This window comes from Triturus cristatus, chromosome 10, assembly GCF_964204655.1.
Source record: "Triturus cristatus chromosome 10, aTriCri1.1, whole genome shotgun sequence".
NCBI lineage: Eukaryota > Metazoa > Chordata > Amphibia > Caudata > Salamandridae > Triturus > Triturus cristatus.
The window spans coordinates 459,374,862-459,390,152 of NC_140593.1; the positions used below are offsets into that span (position 1 = coordinate 459,374,862).

At 44.3% G+C, this 15,291-nt stretch overlaps 1 protein-coding gene across 8 annotated transcripts in view; it reads right to left on the reverse strand.

Moving 5' to 3' along the window:
• The window catches only part of PARD3 (par-3 family cell polarity regulator), a 1,320,414-nt gene that overhangs the window by 892,007 nt on the left and 413,116 nt on the right, over positions 1-15,291 (reverse strand). For all 8 annotated transcript variants that reach the window (XM_085631870.1, XM_085631866.1, XM_085631868.1 and 5 more), the window contains exon 3: positions 698-878. In XM_085631870.1, the coding sequence (XP_085487996.1) occupies positions 698-878 (181 nt within the window). The remainder of the gene's footprint in view (positions 1-697; positions 879-15,291) is intronic.

The window sequence follows — 15,291 nt, forward strand, 5'->3', positions numbered from 1 at the left end:
GAGCAAATAAACGATGGATTTAGGCCCAGATCTCTGTACTGGTGTGAATGTATTTACATTGTTCTGCATTCTGTCCATCAATAGTTCTTTTTTTATTTAGTCTGCAAGCACTATTTTCTTTAATGAGTTTCTCCATATGCAGTCATGACATGCTTTCCTGCAACATTCAGCGGGCCATGCGTGCTTTCACTTTCCAAGCAGCCCGGGACAATGGCAGCCGCTTCTTTGAACTGAAATAGGTCTCGCATTTACAAGAGTTTGAGCTATTGGCATTGTAAATGACAATGCCTTTTATTTATGTATTCATTATCAAAACAGATAAATAAAAGGCATTGTCATTTACAATGCCAATAGCTTAAATCCTCGCAAATGGAGACCTATTGCATTGCAGATGCTTGTTCCAACTTCATGACTAGGCAGTACAGCAGATGAGCAACCTGGACAAAAAGGAGAATGCTTGCCCCCACAACAACAACAACGTTTGTTTCCTGATCTGCCAACTGAGCCACAATGAGTGGCATGTCTAAAAAAAAGTATCAAGTTTTGAGAAAGTATTTTAACATGTTGAAGGGTGAATGTGAAGCATTAAATGCACCCTGCTACTAAACGTCTTGGAAAGGGCAGTAGATGAGACATTTTGTGTAGGAAGAGGCTGTCACGACAAGTCAAGATAAAGCACGCGGGAGCAGTCACTTACTTGCGCGGAGGACAGAAGGGGTGACCTCAATTTCGCTTGTTGGTTGATAAGGTTGAAAGGCAGACATGCTGTTGGAGCCCAGCTCGCTGCCGAAGATCTCTGGACTCTGGGTGCCAGTCGAGCTGGCGCTCGTGCCATCCCCCCCATGGTGCGGCTCTTGCTCATCAAATATTGCAACAAGCTGCCAGGAGAGAAGAGAAGATGTACAGTTAGCAGAGTGAAAATGAGATCATCATTCAACAAAATATCATTTTTTCGCGAGCATACAAGACCCAAAAGGCCAGTAGTTCTTGGATATCAGCAATTCAAGGTTAATTATTATCTGGATCACATCTTTAAATGAATGACTACTACTAATATTCTGTAGGGTGAATGCCATCTTCCTCCAACATTCAGCTGCAAGTCATTAAATAACACATCCAACAGTATTTCTTATATCATACAAGTCAAAGCTTTAAATCACAACCTATTAACTTCAAGTATCTAATCACCAAGTCCAATTTGTGTGGCCAGGGATTTGCTCCTAAATTTGTTACTTGCCCAAAGAGATTATGATGGATACGGCTAGCAATGAAACTAAGCTACCAGCCGTTCCCTGATACACCCAGTAGAGTGTTATTTCTAAAAGTAAAATTGTTGCAGCAGAACTCCATTTGAGTGCCATGCTTTGCGGATTCAATGCTGCACCTCTCACACCTCACGTTGACAGCAGGCAGAGCCGGTCAAGGGACATACTGACCGGGCTGCTTGAGGGACATTCAGACCTGAACGCTCTTGGGGCATCCACCCCAGGCAGCTCGAAGCCTCAGTCCACCGCTGCTGACACACAACTTGTAAGTGACCTGCTCCCCAGCGTAGGAGGGCAGGTACAGGGGCCAATCAGGTGCAAACAAACATTCCTTTACAGCATTCAGCAAACCTTCCATTACACACAGTAGACGCCGAGGGTGCAAATTTGCTTTTCTCCCTAACACAACTGCAATATTAAGCGTCCCTTTTTATTATTAGAGAAAATAGCTTTCAATGAAGATTACTCTGTTGGTAAAATAAACCAACAAATAAAGTAAACCACAGAGCTGTCAGTCAAATGTCACACGACGGGAGTTGTCAAGAGGAGACAGCACACGACTCTGACTCCATCTCTCTATTAAAAGTTGCGCCTTCCCTTAATTGAGGAGTCATTCTATAGAGAGTTAGTTAACCCAGGAAACCCTCTGTACAGGAATCAAAAGAAAAGTATCTTAACATGCCACCCACTTAATCACACACATTCCAGAAGGGGTTAGATATTGTTGATGCCAGAGTGACAGATTTAACTGCCTAATGCCAACGCAGCAACCAACTGCATTAGTTTGGCAAAATATGTGCTCTCTGGGCACAAATACACCAGGCATGTTTTTGAAAATTAGCATTACAGAAAAAGATATTACATCTGCTGCGATTTAGAACTTTCTCAGAGCCAAGTTGTGAGGAAAAAGGGCTAATGGTTTTGCACTGTAGGGTATAGTTAACATTTCTCTTTAGTCATCCCTACTCTCTTCTGCACAAAATGGGGGGGGGGGGGGTGGTTTATTAACCAGTTCGACTGCTGATGACAACCAGTATCTAGGATTATGAAAACGCGCTTTGAGTAAACAGAGGTTACACATTGACAGGCCAGAAACTGTATGAACTTAAAAAAAAAACCTGCTATTTGTTTAGACATTCCGTTTATAATGTCCAAAATCACAGCTACAAAGAGAAAATAATATGCTGAAAGTTCCAACCGCTGTGGAGACACTAACACAAAGTTTGTGAATATTTGACTGAGGCCTCGTGAAAGCCCGATACAGTTCACAAAAAATATTTTCCATTTTCACTATGTACACCAACATCCAATACACAACAGCTTAGACAACATATGAGGTAACAGCAGGGCTCGAGTCGGGGTACCACGCGGGTGGACGGCGTCCCCCCACGTATTTTACCGGGAGCTCGATAGCTGGAGCCACACATTCACTCTTTGGCCTCTCTGGGGCGAGATGGGAGCTCATTCAGAACGCTGCTCACGCGCTGGCTTCTCTGATGCAATCGCATCTAAGGGGTGAGCGAGGGGAGGCAATGAGTGTGATGGTGCAAGCCACCTTTCGTGACGTCACTTCGTGACGTCAGCGTCCCCCCACTTCTTTTTTTAGGACTTGTGCCCTGGGTAACAGCGTATGTAAAAATGCATCGATAACAAAAAAAGATCTTCACACACTGAAAATGCATTGTCCTTGAACAACAAAAAGTCAGACCTGAAAAACTGGCACAGCCATAAAATGTTAAGACTTTATATAAGCAGGTCATTCTGACAAAGTGATCAAGTCATACATTAAAATGGAGGCTTTGTGTACAAAAAATAACAGCACATCAAAGGTCGTTCGGGATATAAAAAAAAAAAAAAGATATTGCCAGTTGAATTTACTCCCAAGTCAACTGACAAGTGTCAAGAGCACCGCCCAGCGACCAGCTCGCTCTGGGAATGATGCCACTGCTCCAAATGAATAAGGGACGGGTGATTGGAGGATACAATGGGGGGGGGGGGGGGGGGGAGGATAGAGAGAACGAGACTGGGGATAGAAGGTCTTCCAATGTGCCGCTGTCTTCCTACTCTATGGTCGTCACTGCTCAAGTGAATTATTTCCACTGACACTGCAAGAACGGTCGACCATTAATTTCGCCACTGCAGTGACTAGTAGCTCGACAAATTAAGTGCCAACAAGCATTCTGGATGTGTCAGCACAACACACGCCAAACTTCTACAGGCCATGTCTGCGAAGTCCATTCACGGACTTATTTTCTAACATTCCAAAAAGTAGCAAATCTTTAAATCCGTTTTTTAAGATTGTATTAAGTTTAGCAGCATAGGTTAGACACCATGCATTCCCTTCTCTGCCTAATCCTACATAAAATGGTGACAAAGCACGCCATTACAATCTGCTTTCCACCTTATCTTTAATATAAAACAACCCCTCTGGAAAGCATGAAATAACAACCAATGTATATGCATAACTTTAAAATAAAAAAAGATTTAATGTACATTTTTATATTTATATTAAAAGATATGTGCGTAGATAGGAGGGGATAAGATTCTGTTGTATCCACTGTAAACTATCTCACAGTATCAAGGTGATATACTTCCAGAGCATAAAAAATGGAAAGGCAACTAATTATTTTTAAGACAAGAAAAAAGTCGTCATAAAATCAATTCGACGCTTTCCGGTGACTGGGCTAACTTTAATGACATCGATGCAGCCCACAGCAGTTAATCATACTTTGAGGCTTCTTCAAGTAAGTAGTCAATTAAAATGCTAATTAAACACTGCAGATTTTTGTTTGTTTCCAGCAAAAGGGATAAATAACAAAAGGGCGCACTATTTTAAGCTCTGCAAGTTCAATCAAAATTGTAGGGCGTTTAGTGACAATTGCATTACAGCCAATACCTTGATTGTTGGTGGCAGTATACACGGTACACCTAACTACCAACACCTTTCCAATAAAATCTTGTGTTTGCTAATGATCAAACATGTAATGTATTACTCACTACTCAATCATTAAACTGCAGCATCACTAGAGCCATTTCCCTTTCGCTAAGCTTTTGCTACCAGACCTTGAAGGGTCCCATCAATTGTACTATGCCACACAGATATACTTTTATAGGTCCCGCGCCTAGCGTTGCAGTGCGAAGCCCTGCTCGCGCAGCGAGAGACCTCTTGTACGGGGTTTGAAAACGTACCTAGGAATTGCACACGCTTGTGCGTGTGCTTTTCCTTTTGGCCCACGCGATTGGCCTTTCCGTTCGTGTTTTTATTTAAGACATCACACAATTGGCCAAAGGCGGGCGCATTGCTCTGCCCATGGCCTATTGGTGTCTATTACGCGCATTGCTGACATGTGGTTTCAATTATCGTGCCCAGACACGATAAGTGAAACCACATGTCTCCCTGTGGCGCGCGCGCGCACCACTCGCGGGCTGCTCCTCAGCCTCTCGTTAAGGCACAGTGTTATCCCCTACTTACTCTTGTACATTAACTGGTTTCACTTTTCTGTCATGATAACATACTTGATTTACGTTTTTTGTTTGCGAAGTGAAGACGTACAAGTATTTAGTGTGCCTTAAAGATACAACAAAAACGGCTCTTTTTTAATGTGAAATTATATACTGAGCAATGTTTTGTGTACGTCTTTCAAGGTCGCCACTTACGTTTCATTTTCTGACTCTTTTTCATTATACTCTTCTTTCATGGCACAACTTAACTCTGCTCAGCAAAGGGGCCCAAAACTCAGATTCCCCATTTTTTCCATCCCGATGTGTTGCCTCAATATGGTAGGCGCAACAAACATAGTAGTATCTCTGGCTGCTGTCCTGCGCTGGGTGATGTTTCTCAGTGTGTTGCCTCTAGATGGCCCTAGACGCACCAGTCACTGTCTTGCGTTCGTGCCCCTGGGCGGGGCTCCTGTGTACTGCCCCCCGGGTAGGCATTGCTCCGCGCGCTCATCCCCTGCCCGCGCCTCCCCCAGGGTAGGTGGGGGCAGGCACCTGGGATGCAGTCAGCTTGGAATGTCGGGGGAGCCGCGGAGCCGGACGCAAAGTAGCTGTTTATTATTTAATAGATAAAGAATTGTGCTCCTTTTATCGACCTCGGAAGGATGAACATCTTAGTGCTGCTAGCAGGCGCAGGGCTCGAGGCTTCAGTGAACAGTAAGGTGAGCCTCCCCCTTTGTCAGGGAGCGCACAAGCAGCAGAGAGGCCGCCGGGGTGATGACGTGTGCTGTGTCCTGGTTGTGTAGCGCCGCACACAGCACCTCTGCTCGCTGCTAGCAGGCGCTACACAGACCCGCGTGTGGACACCAGCAGCTGATCCCCAAGAGGTACTGGTGCGTGTGAGCACGTGTCTGTGTGTGCCTGTCTGTGTGCCTTTGTCAGTGTGTATGCGTATTGTGTGCGCGTGAGTGTGTATCCATGTGTGTGTGCGCGTGAGTGTGTATCCATGTGTGTGTGCTCGAGTGTGTGTGTCTTAATACTTAATACAGCACGGACCAGGGCTAAAACGCAAGCATAAATGCGCACTCGTGAAGTTATTGTGACTGAAAACCGTCCTGCTTTTAAGAAACTACTGCAGATCCCGCGTGGGCGACTCTGAATATGTGTGTGTGTCTACACACATGTAAGTAACATAAATTGCATGTAGTTTTAAAGCACACCTTCACGCAAAGTAGCTGTTTTTTTAGAATGGATAAAGAATTGTGCTCATTTTATCGACCTCGGAAAGATGAACATCTTAGTGCTGCTAGTTAATTTTAGCGCTCTGTCAAGTAAACAGCAGCCCAGTGCTGCTGTTCAAAGTGGGGCCGCATATTAACGTCAGTAGGGCTAAAAGTGACCCCCGGGCCATACTTTGAGAATCCAAGTTCTATAACACGCATTCTCAAAAAATGCATAGCTGAGTCCACCTGGAGAATAGGCTGCTTTTCTTTATTTCCTGGCCATTGATTGGCTGAGAAGAGCTAAACCTATTTTTGTGGCAGCCATCTTGTTCTAAAATGGTGTGTAGGGATGACCAATGAATCTCACTAGATGACCTGTACGCATATGCCAGACATCATATAGTGTATTATTCTAGCAGTCGGGTAAAGTGCTTAGTGCAGGCTGTGGGTCACTCGGGCCCCAGGTGTATGTATGTCTGTACTGGAGTCTCGGTGTGCTCGGGAGTTAGCAGTCTGTTCGCGCCTCTCTGAGTACACGTCTGTCTGAAGTCAAGGTCTGCGCGTGCCCCCGTCTCTGTGAAGTCAAGGTGTGCCTGTGTCCCTGGCTCTATGTGAAGTGGAAGTCTGCGTGTGTCCCTGTCTCTATGTGCACCTTTCCAGATTGATCTCGCAGTTCTGTGCGTAAACTGGGCTTGTAACCTAGTCATGTTAAAGTGTGATTAACTTGGGATGGTAGGGGTTCTCCGCACGGTGTCTTGACAAATTCAGTCTGTGGGCAAGTATTCACCACCGGGCACAATTGTAGCTGAGGCTCAAGGCACCATGGTTTCTCACAGTGGGCCATAAGGTGTGAAAACTACATGCACATTCAATCCTTGGCCTCTCTGCAGAGGGATGCTCGTATATGTGCTAGTGTTAATTGTGTGACGGAGGTACACAGTAGTCAAAATCTGGGAGCAGCATAGGAAACGACAATGCAGTGGAGGAGTTGTATGCGTGGGGACAGGGCTTTAAGTGGGCCGGGTGGCGGCCGCGCATTGTTTATTTTGTAGTGCGCGGCTCACCAAAATACATTAAGTCCATGCACACCGCAAATAATATTAAAGAATATTTTCCACACACTTTTTCTTTTATTCTCATCGGCTCCAACAAACTTTATTATTTTTTTGTACGCAGCTCGCAAAACTCAGTTTTTACAACTTTTGTACAGTATTTACAAAACACTACAGTCTGCTATGCCCAGGAGATGGGTAAGGCACAAGCAAAGTAAACGCAAACACCCATCTCCTGCAAAACAAACCCCCAACTCCTCATTACAACCAGGCCATCATTACACTTGCGCATTAAACACCCGGCACAGGCGCCAATTATATTTAGTGCTGCCGGTTTTATAGTATTTGTTTTTTTTAACATTTCCGTCTGTATTTATCCATATTTATTTTTGGGCCATCTTATTGGCATTAATCTATATTCATTTTGTGTTTTGAGATTAAATGGAGTCGTAAAACGGCATATTTCCACATTTATTTAACTCTTAGATGGGCACTAATATGTGGATGCCTGTCGCGTGTAAGCAAATTAAGTAGCCCCATATAAGAAAACACTACACTACTAGCATTATACTACAAATATATGTTAACATAGGCCTGTATTTAAGGAAATCTCATCCTCTTTTTTCAACTCCCCAGTCTGTCTATCTGCTCAGCTTTTGCTTTGAGTTCATGAAAGGCAGCATGGAGATTCTCTCTCAAGAACCACATATTTTTGTATTTTTCCACTTTTAAAAATAAATACAGACAAGAAACACATGGTTTTCGGTCTGTATTTACCTGTAAAAATCAGTAAAAACGGAAAACCGAGAGCCTAAAAAGCACCACAACTGCAGCATTCCTAACTCCTATTCCTACACCATATTTCTACATTCAGACGCTTTTTGTTGCAGCCTTTACGCCTTACATTATTTAATGGGGTTGTAAACCACATACACCGCAACATTCCACCTCCAGCCTGTTTCTGCTGGTGCCGCAGTTAGTTATCCTACCCTCCAAACTCCGGATTCAGCCTCTTGACAGATTAGATAAAAACCTTAGCATTTTCACCACCAATAGCTCTAACTTTCACTAATGCGAGACCTATTGCATTGCAAATGCTTGTTATTCTTGTTATCGCCCAATAATTATTAGTTATCTTTTGCAGAGTTAGGCTATTCTAGGGGACTGGATGACCACCCTACCGACACATTTGATGAGTTACTTACAACGCACACTTCTGTTGGGTTACTTCTGTGGTTTAAGCTTCCGCCTCGTCCCTAAACTCCCGATCCTGTGGGCCTATTTCCAGTTAACTGATGTTGCATAAACCGCTGAGGGAATCTTTTGAGGTACATGACTTTAACAGGTGCAGGGACTAACGCATCCGCCAATCGCAGTAAGCAACATTATTTTTGTCACTGGAAGAAATCATAGAATTAACTTCACTTCAGGAGTCAACAATGCTTGCATGTCTTGACCACAACAGGCCTTCAACAGATCTATGAGCTGGCAGACTACAAACAGCAATACCTACAGCATCACAGAGAGCTGGGCACTCTATACAAATAATGTCTTATCTTGTGCATAGGGTATATCAAAAGCCTCACACAAGCAGTCCTGGTCCTCTTCATGCCCTTACTTCACTTAGAATAAACACCAATCCTAACTAACGCAATATAATAAATTTGCCAAAGGTGCGAGGATAGCACCAAACATGCGTATTCTGTTAATACCGATCTCTGAAAGCATACTAAATCCCAAATAAATAGATAGTACCCTATAAACAATTTACGCAACTGGGGCAACCATTGTTAAGGAACCCAAAGTGGCATCTTCTTCCACGTACCTGTGTTAGTTTAACTTATTGCAATTTAAAACATTTAGTGTTTTGTTACCAGATTAGTGACACTTTCACAGGAGAAGGTTAAAAGGTTTGCTCACCATCAAATTTCTAGTACAGCATACTGGCAACGATGGGAAACAAAAAGAGTTAACGTGGGATTTGTACTGAAAACATACTTAGTCAGTCTTTATATGGGCCATATAGAGCCACTTAACGCAACGTCAATTTCGGAAAGTCATCGCCTTCCTTTTCTGTCCTGTAGCAGATGAACCCCACCTAGTGCTACTAATGTCACAAACTCTTTCAAATCTTGGTTGACTGAACTTGCACTCATAAAAAGGATTTATCACAGTTCCAGAACTAATGTAGAATTGGCATGTGAGCCAATCTACTCTCAGGTGCAGGTTGGGCGGGGTGCTGCCCTGTAGGTACACTGATCAAAGTTGGTGAACACCCACAAATTTCAAAGATTGTGTGCATTCACCAAACCTTTGACAACACCTCTCCAAAGGGCAAGGGTCCGAGATTTATATAAGCAAAGGAGTAAAATTCAAAATTTTGGAAATTGAAAGGGAAGTCCTCCTTGATTTCCGGGCATCTAGGGAAAAAGGGTCTTCCCTGGAAATTATTTTCCCATTGGAGAAACAAAAAAGTTAGCAACTGCATCCCTAACAGAAGTCTTTCAACAGTAGAAATGCACATACATAAGTACATTTACCATTAGGTAAATAGGTTTGCTTGCGAGAACCAGAGAAGAGACAGCAAGCACTGCTTTTCGAGAATACACTTGGATTTTAATTTTTTTAATTCCACAAAATCTGAATTTGACATAAAAGGTAGAAAGAAGCCTAAATGATTTAAAGTTCGACTTTAAGGATTAGAGTATGTTGAATCCGGCCCCACTAGCTTTTTCTTATTTGTTTGAACATCACAGCATGTGCACGTCTGAAGGGTGCAGCAAATTCCATTTTCAACATGTGTGCAGTGTTGGTTTTAAGGTGGTCTCTCACTTAATCAAAACATGGATTAGAATTTGTTTCTGCATCTTGGGTGGAGTCTCCAGTAGTTTACTTTTCGAAATGCATACGCAGATGAAAAATCACAAGGACACAAACCGCATTTCAGAATTGAACAAAATGATTTTACAATTGCAACAGATAATGATTTTGTAATTTTACACTGGCGATTATCTAACCTAATGACTATTTGCTATGCTAATGCATTGATTCACTGCTCCATACTAATCTAATTTCAGACTGCATTCGAAGCTTGCTTTTAAGGCCAAGCATCATTCACCATCAATTAATTGATCCGATGTAACTGTACATGATTTAATAAAACAATCAAAAGAAAAAAATAAAACAATCAAAAGAAAATAATAATTTGCAATCAATGTCAAGACTAAAACTAAGCTTTAAAAAAATCAGCAACATGCAGTTTAAGACATTAGTGATAAAGTGCCATTCTGCAAAAGTCGAGGGGAGCTGGTGGGGAGGGAAGCCAGAATTAGGAATGCTGCACAATTCAAAAATCCTTAGAGAATGAAATAACACAAGACTGGTGAATATGCTCTAGTAAAAGTAAACTCAAGAAACGAAAATAGTTGAGGGGGGAATATACAAGCTCATGTGACTTATTTGGCCTGGCACCCCAACACATACCATTTACTGAAAACAAATCTGAAGGAGCTATGTTCTCTCTTGCCAAGACACTGCATCTGGCCATGCTGACTCTGCCGCACTGCCGTTGTCAGCACTTGTGAGAATAACAGGCTGAAACGTCATCAACAGAGTAGCACAGTCCATGGAAGATTATTTGCCTACCAGTTTCACAGTGACTCTCAGCCTGTTCGTTTTTATTAGCTTTACCAAGGCTCATCATGAAGGTTTTTCCATAGTGCTATTTTTCTGTATTACGTTTAAGACTCAATATCACCATTGGGTTTGAGTGGTTCTAGGATTTTAGGACTTCTCTGGTCAAAAGGCTGGAGTCCTCACCGTATATGAACATCTCCCCTGGAGTGTCAATGTCATGCCGGATGTCCTTGACGGTATACGGAAATAGGACTTAAGGGTTATGAGGCTGGGATGAAGACTGTAGGCATTCCTAGACGCAAAGGCTATTCACCACGGTCAACAGCTGAGCACGTTTTGCCATTACCAAATCTCTTTTGAAGGTAGGAAAAGACGGATATTGTTAAGACAATGGTTTCAATTGATGCAATTAACAGGGTCTATTTCACTAAGGGGAGGTTTGTTTAACGTTTTTATGGTTTATGAAAAGCAGTTGCTGCATTGGGATTCTGTTTTACTATCTTTTCCAACACTGTTGCTTCTTTGATGGCATACGCAGTTCAGTGATTGGTAGAAGGCCTCATTTAAAGTGACCATGAAGCCTTTTGCACTTTGCACATCCAAGGAACAGTGCTCGATATCTCTCCCTCCTCACCAGAGGGGAGAGAGATCTATTATAAACAAGCATTGGATAAGCCAATAGGTCTCACCTATACAAGAGCTATTGGCTTTGGGAATGTGTTTTTGCCATGTTGTACACCAGTGTGGCTGCTGTTCAGCATGGCTAAAAGTGAGTGGCGTGGAGTGCCCTAGAATGGAGTGGTAGGAGCAAAGCGTGGAGTATGGATAGTAGTGTATAGTAGAGTTGAGTAGAAGGGAGTAGGGTTCATTATCAGAGTGTGTCTTAGCGTGCAGTGTTGTGGGGTGGAATAGGTTGGAGCGGATTGGATTGGGGTGGATTGGATTGGGGTAGAGTGGGTTGGGGTAGAGTGGGTTGGGGTAGAGTGGGTTGGGGTAGAGTGGGTTGGGGTAGAGTGGGTTGGGGTAGAGTGGGTTGGATGGAGTGGATGGAGTGGATTGAGTGGAGCGGGGCGAATTGAGTGGATTGGGGTTGGTGGACTGGATGGGGTGGATTGGACTGGAGTGAGGTGGATTGAAATGGGGTGAGGAGGATTGAAAAGGAGTAAGGTGGATTGGACTGGGGTGGATTGGAGTGAGATGTATTAGATTGGGGTGGGGTGGTTTGAAATTGGGTGGGGTGGATTGAAATTGGGTGGGGTGGATTGAGGTGGGGTGGAATGGAGTGGAGTAGATGATAGCTGTGGGGTGGATTGGATTGAGGTGGATTGAATTTGAGTGGATTGTTTTAGATTGGGGCTGAAAGGAGTGGGTCAGATTGTTTTAATTGAGGGGGGCTGATTGAAGTGGGGTACATTGTTATAGTTGATAGTGGGGCGGATTGTTTTGGATTTTAGTGGGGCAGATTGTTTTGGATTGTATGGGGTAGATTGTTTTGATTTAGAGTCGGGCAGATTGGAGTAGGGAGACTATTTTGGATTGGAGTGGGGTGGATTGGATTGAAGTGGGGTGCATTAGGGAGAGAGTGGATTGGATTGGGGTGAGTGGATTGGAGCGGGTAGATTGGATTGGGGTCAATTGGATTGGTGTGGGGTGGACTGGATTGAAGTGGGGTGGATTGTGGTGGGTAAATTGGGATGGACAGAGGCAGATTGGAGTGAGGCAAATTGTTTTTGATTGGAGTGGGATGACTGGAGAGGGGTCGACTGTTCTGGATTGGAGTGGGGCAGATCAGACAGGGGTGGGTTAGAGCAGGGCAGACTGTTTTGGATTGGAGTGGGGCAGATTGTTTGGGATTGTAGAGTGGCAGATTGTTTTGGATTGGAGTGGGGAACACTGGAGTGGGCATATTGTCTTGGACTTGTGTGAGGCAGATTGGCATTGGCCAATTGTTCTGGATTGGAGTGGGGCAGATTGGATTGAGGCAGACTGGGGTGGGGCAGAATGTTTTGATTGGAGTGCAACTGATAGATTTCGATTGAAGCAGATTTGAGTGGCGCAGATTGTTTTGGATTGCAGTGGAGCAGACTGTTTTGGATTGTAGTGGGGCAGATTGTTTCAATTTGAGTGGAGTGGATTGGATTAGGGAGGGAGTTAGTTTGGATTGGATTGGAGTGAATTAGATTGGTGTGGGGCGGACTGGATTGGAGAGGGGTGGATTGTGGTGGATTGGAGTGGGATAAATTCAGCTACTATTACCATTTTGTTTTTTGTATTCAGCTTGCAGTTCAAGCCTTGGGCGGGGCTGGGCCTTAAGTGCGCATGATGGTTTGGCCAGCCGTCCAAACCGCCATGCGCACTTTGCATGTTCTCCACCAAGGCTGCATTACAGCCTGGGTGGAGAACTTGCACAGCCTGCCAGCCCCTCTCTGAGCACCGAATCGCAGCGCTCAGATCAATCACAACACTGCTATAAGGCAGCGTTGTGAATGGTCAGGGGATTCTGGGAGGCTGTGAGTTTCGCTTCCTGGTTCCTGCTGCATAGGACGGAGGAGAGGCAGCCGCAGCTGGCAGAAATAAGTTAAGTGTTTATTTTTAATTTTTTATTCCCCCCCCCCTCCCGCCCCACTACCCCCATTGGGTAGCAGCCACTACTGGGTAAATTGGGATGAGAGGGGCAGATTAAACTGGGGCTGATGGTTTTGGATTGGAGTGAGAAGATTGTTTGGATTGGAGTGGAGCAGACTGGGATGGGGTGGATTGTAGAGGGGCAGATTGTTTTTTATTGAAGTGGGGCAGATTGGAGTGGGGCAGATGGTTTTGGATGGAGTGGAGCAGGCAGACTGGAACTGGAGTGGGGCAGACTGGAAGGGGGCAGATGGTTTTGGATTAAGTGGGGCAGATTGTTTTGAACTGGAGTGGGGCAGATTGTTTTGGATTTGAGTAGGGTGAATTGGAGTGGGGCAGATTGGGGTGGGTTGGGAGGATTGGAGTGTGGGGGATTGGGGTGAGTGGTTTGGATTGGAGTCGGGTGGATTGGTCTGGGGTAGATTCATTGAGCAGGGCGATAGGTGAGGGGTGAGGTGGGGTGGACTGGCATGGATTGCAGAAGGCGGATTGGAGTGAGGTGTGAGGTCAAAGTGAGAAAAGAACACTTGACAAAATAAAAAATTCATTCTGTTTGTAGGGCTTCTAAAGGTTATGCAGAACAAAACAGCACCTCAATCACATCGGGAGCAGCGGCAGGCACTGATTAAGTTGAATCAATTGGTGCTAGGTACCTGCTTCACACAAAAGAATGGAAATTATGTTAGGCCTGCCTTGAGGAATTGCAAGGCTGTAAAGAACAGGGCCATACAAGCCAACAAATGGTAAGCAAAGGAAAGGCTCCAATAGCTTTTAAACATTTGTTTTTTATCAGTGTCTCATAAGTGAGACGCATACACTAGGACATGCTTTCACAGGCTCGACCCTAAAAAGCTGAAGGGTATAACGACAGTATATATACTTTATTGTGCATCCGTATTAGGCGTGGGCACATGTAGTGCCTGCATAGTGTAGGACATGTACAGAAAGTGCCACAGTCCACAACTGTGTGCCGGAGGGCAAGGCCAGCCTTTAGCACAGGTGAGCTGGGCCCAGGCCGCCAATTTTCTTAGGGGTGCGTGGAGCTCTATGCATTAAGGTTCTACCACCAGCCACGCCCTTCTCATCTTGCTCCAGCCTGGTCCTTGTCCGTTCGTTTCTGTCCGATTTTCCAGTTTAAAATGGCTTTAGTCATTCTTTATCATGCAGCAGGCGCTGTTTTTAACACCACTTCAGCCCCCTTCCTTGCCCTCACTTCACCCTCTGACCCCTGCTGGCACACATCAACAAAACCGTCATCTACCTGAGGCAGTTAAGAGATCCGTGATTTAGGTGAGCTGGGGAGGTACGGGGATGTTTGTGTTCAAGGGCCAGTCCATGCTTATCCAGGTACTGACAAGTGAACATAAAAGGGACCCCCTGCTGCCTCTTTTAATTCACTACCATCAGCAAGGGTGACAAACCTGTATTCGCCCATGCACAAGGCGCTTATAATAGCAACGCCGCATGCCAGCGAGGACAGCAGCCAATCACAGTGAGCGGTGGTGCTGGAACACTTTTCAGAGTTGGGGGAGCGGACATTAAGGTTACGTCACTAAAGTAATAGCGGTTGTGAAAAATCAAAGCATTACACAAAAAACACTTGTAGCAACGGAGAAATGCCCATTCGGCGGAAAATGGTATGGGAGCATTATGTCTAGTGGCAAATTTTGCAGCACATTGTTCCAAATATGACTGAAGCATGGTGCGATAGCGCAATGCCATTTAAAGAGTACCCTTTCCCTTGAAATTGCCTATTGAAAGGGCCGCTAAATTAGTTATCAGGCAACTAGTTTTACTACCAAATGGCACAAAAAACGTAGAAATTGGGTTGCTGTGTGTTTTGTCATTTGGGCATCACACAAAGTCTCTCGATCCTACCTAAATCTTTATTTCCATCAGATGTCAGAATTACAAAACGAGCCGCATTTGTACCTTCCTTGCTGCGGATATATTTGGAACTATTTTTGTTATACATCAGAAAACATTCAACGCTTCCTGTACCCCAACAAGATTGGCATTTGGTTCACATTACAAACTTCCTTGACTTTCCAA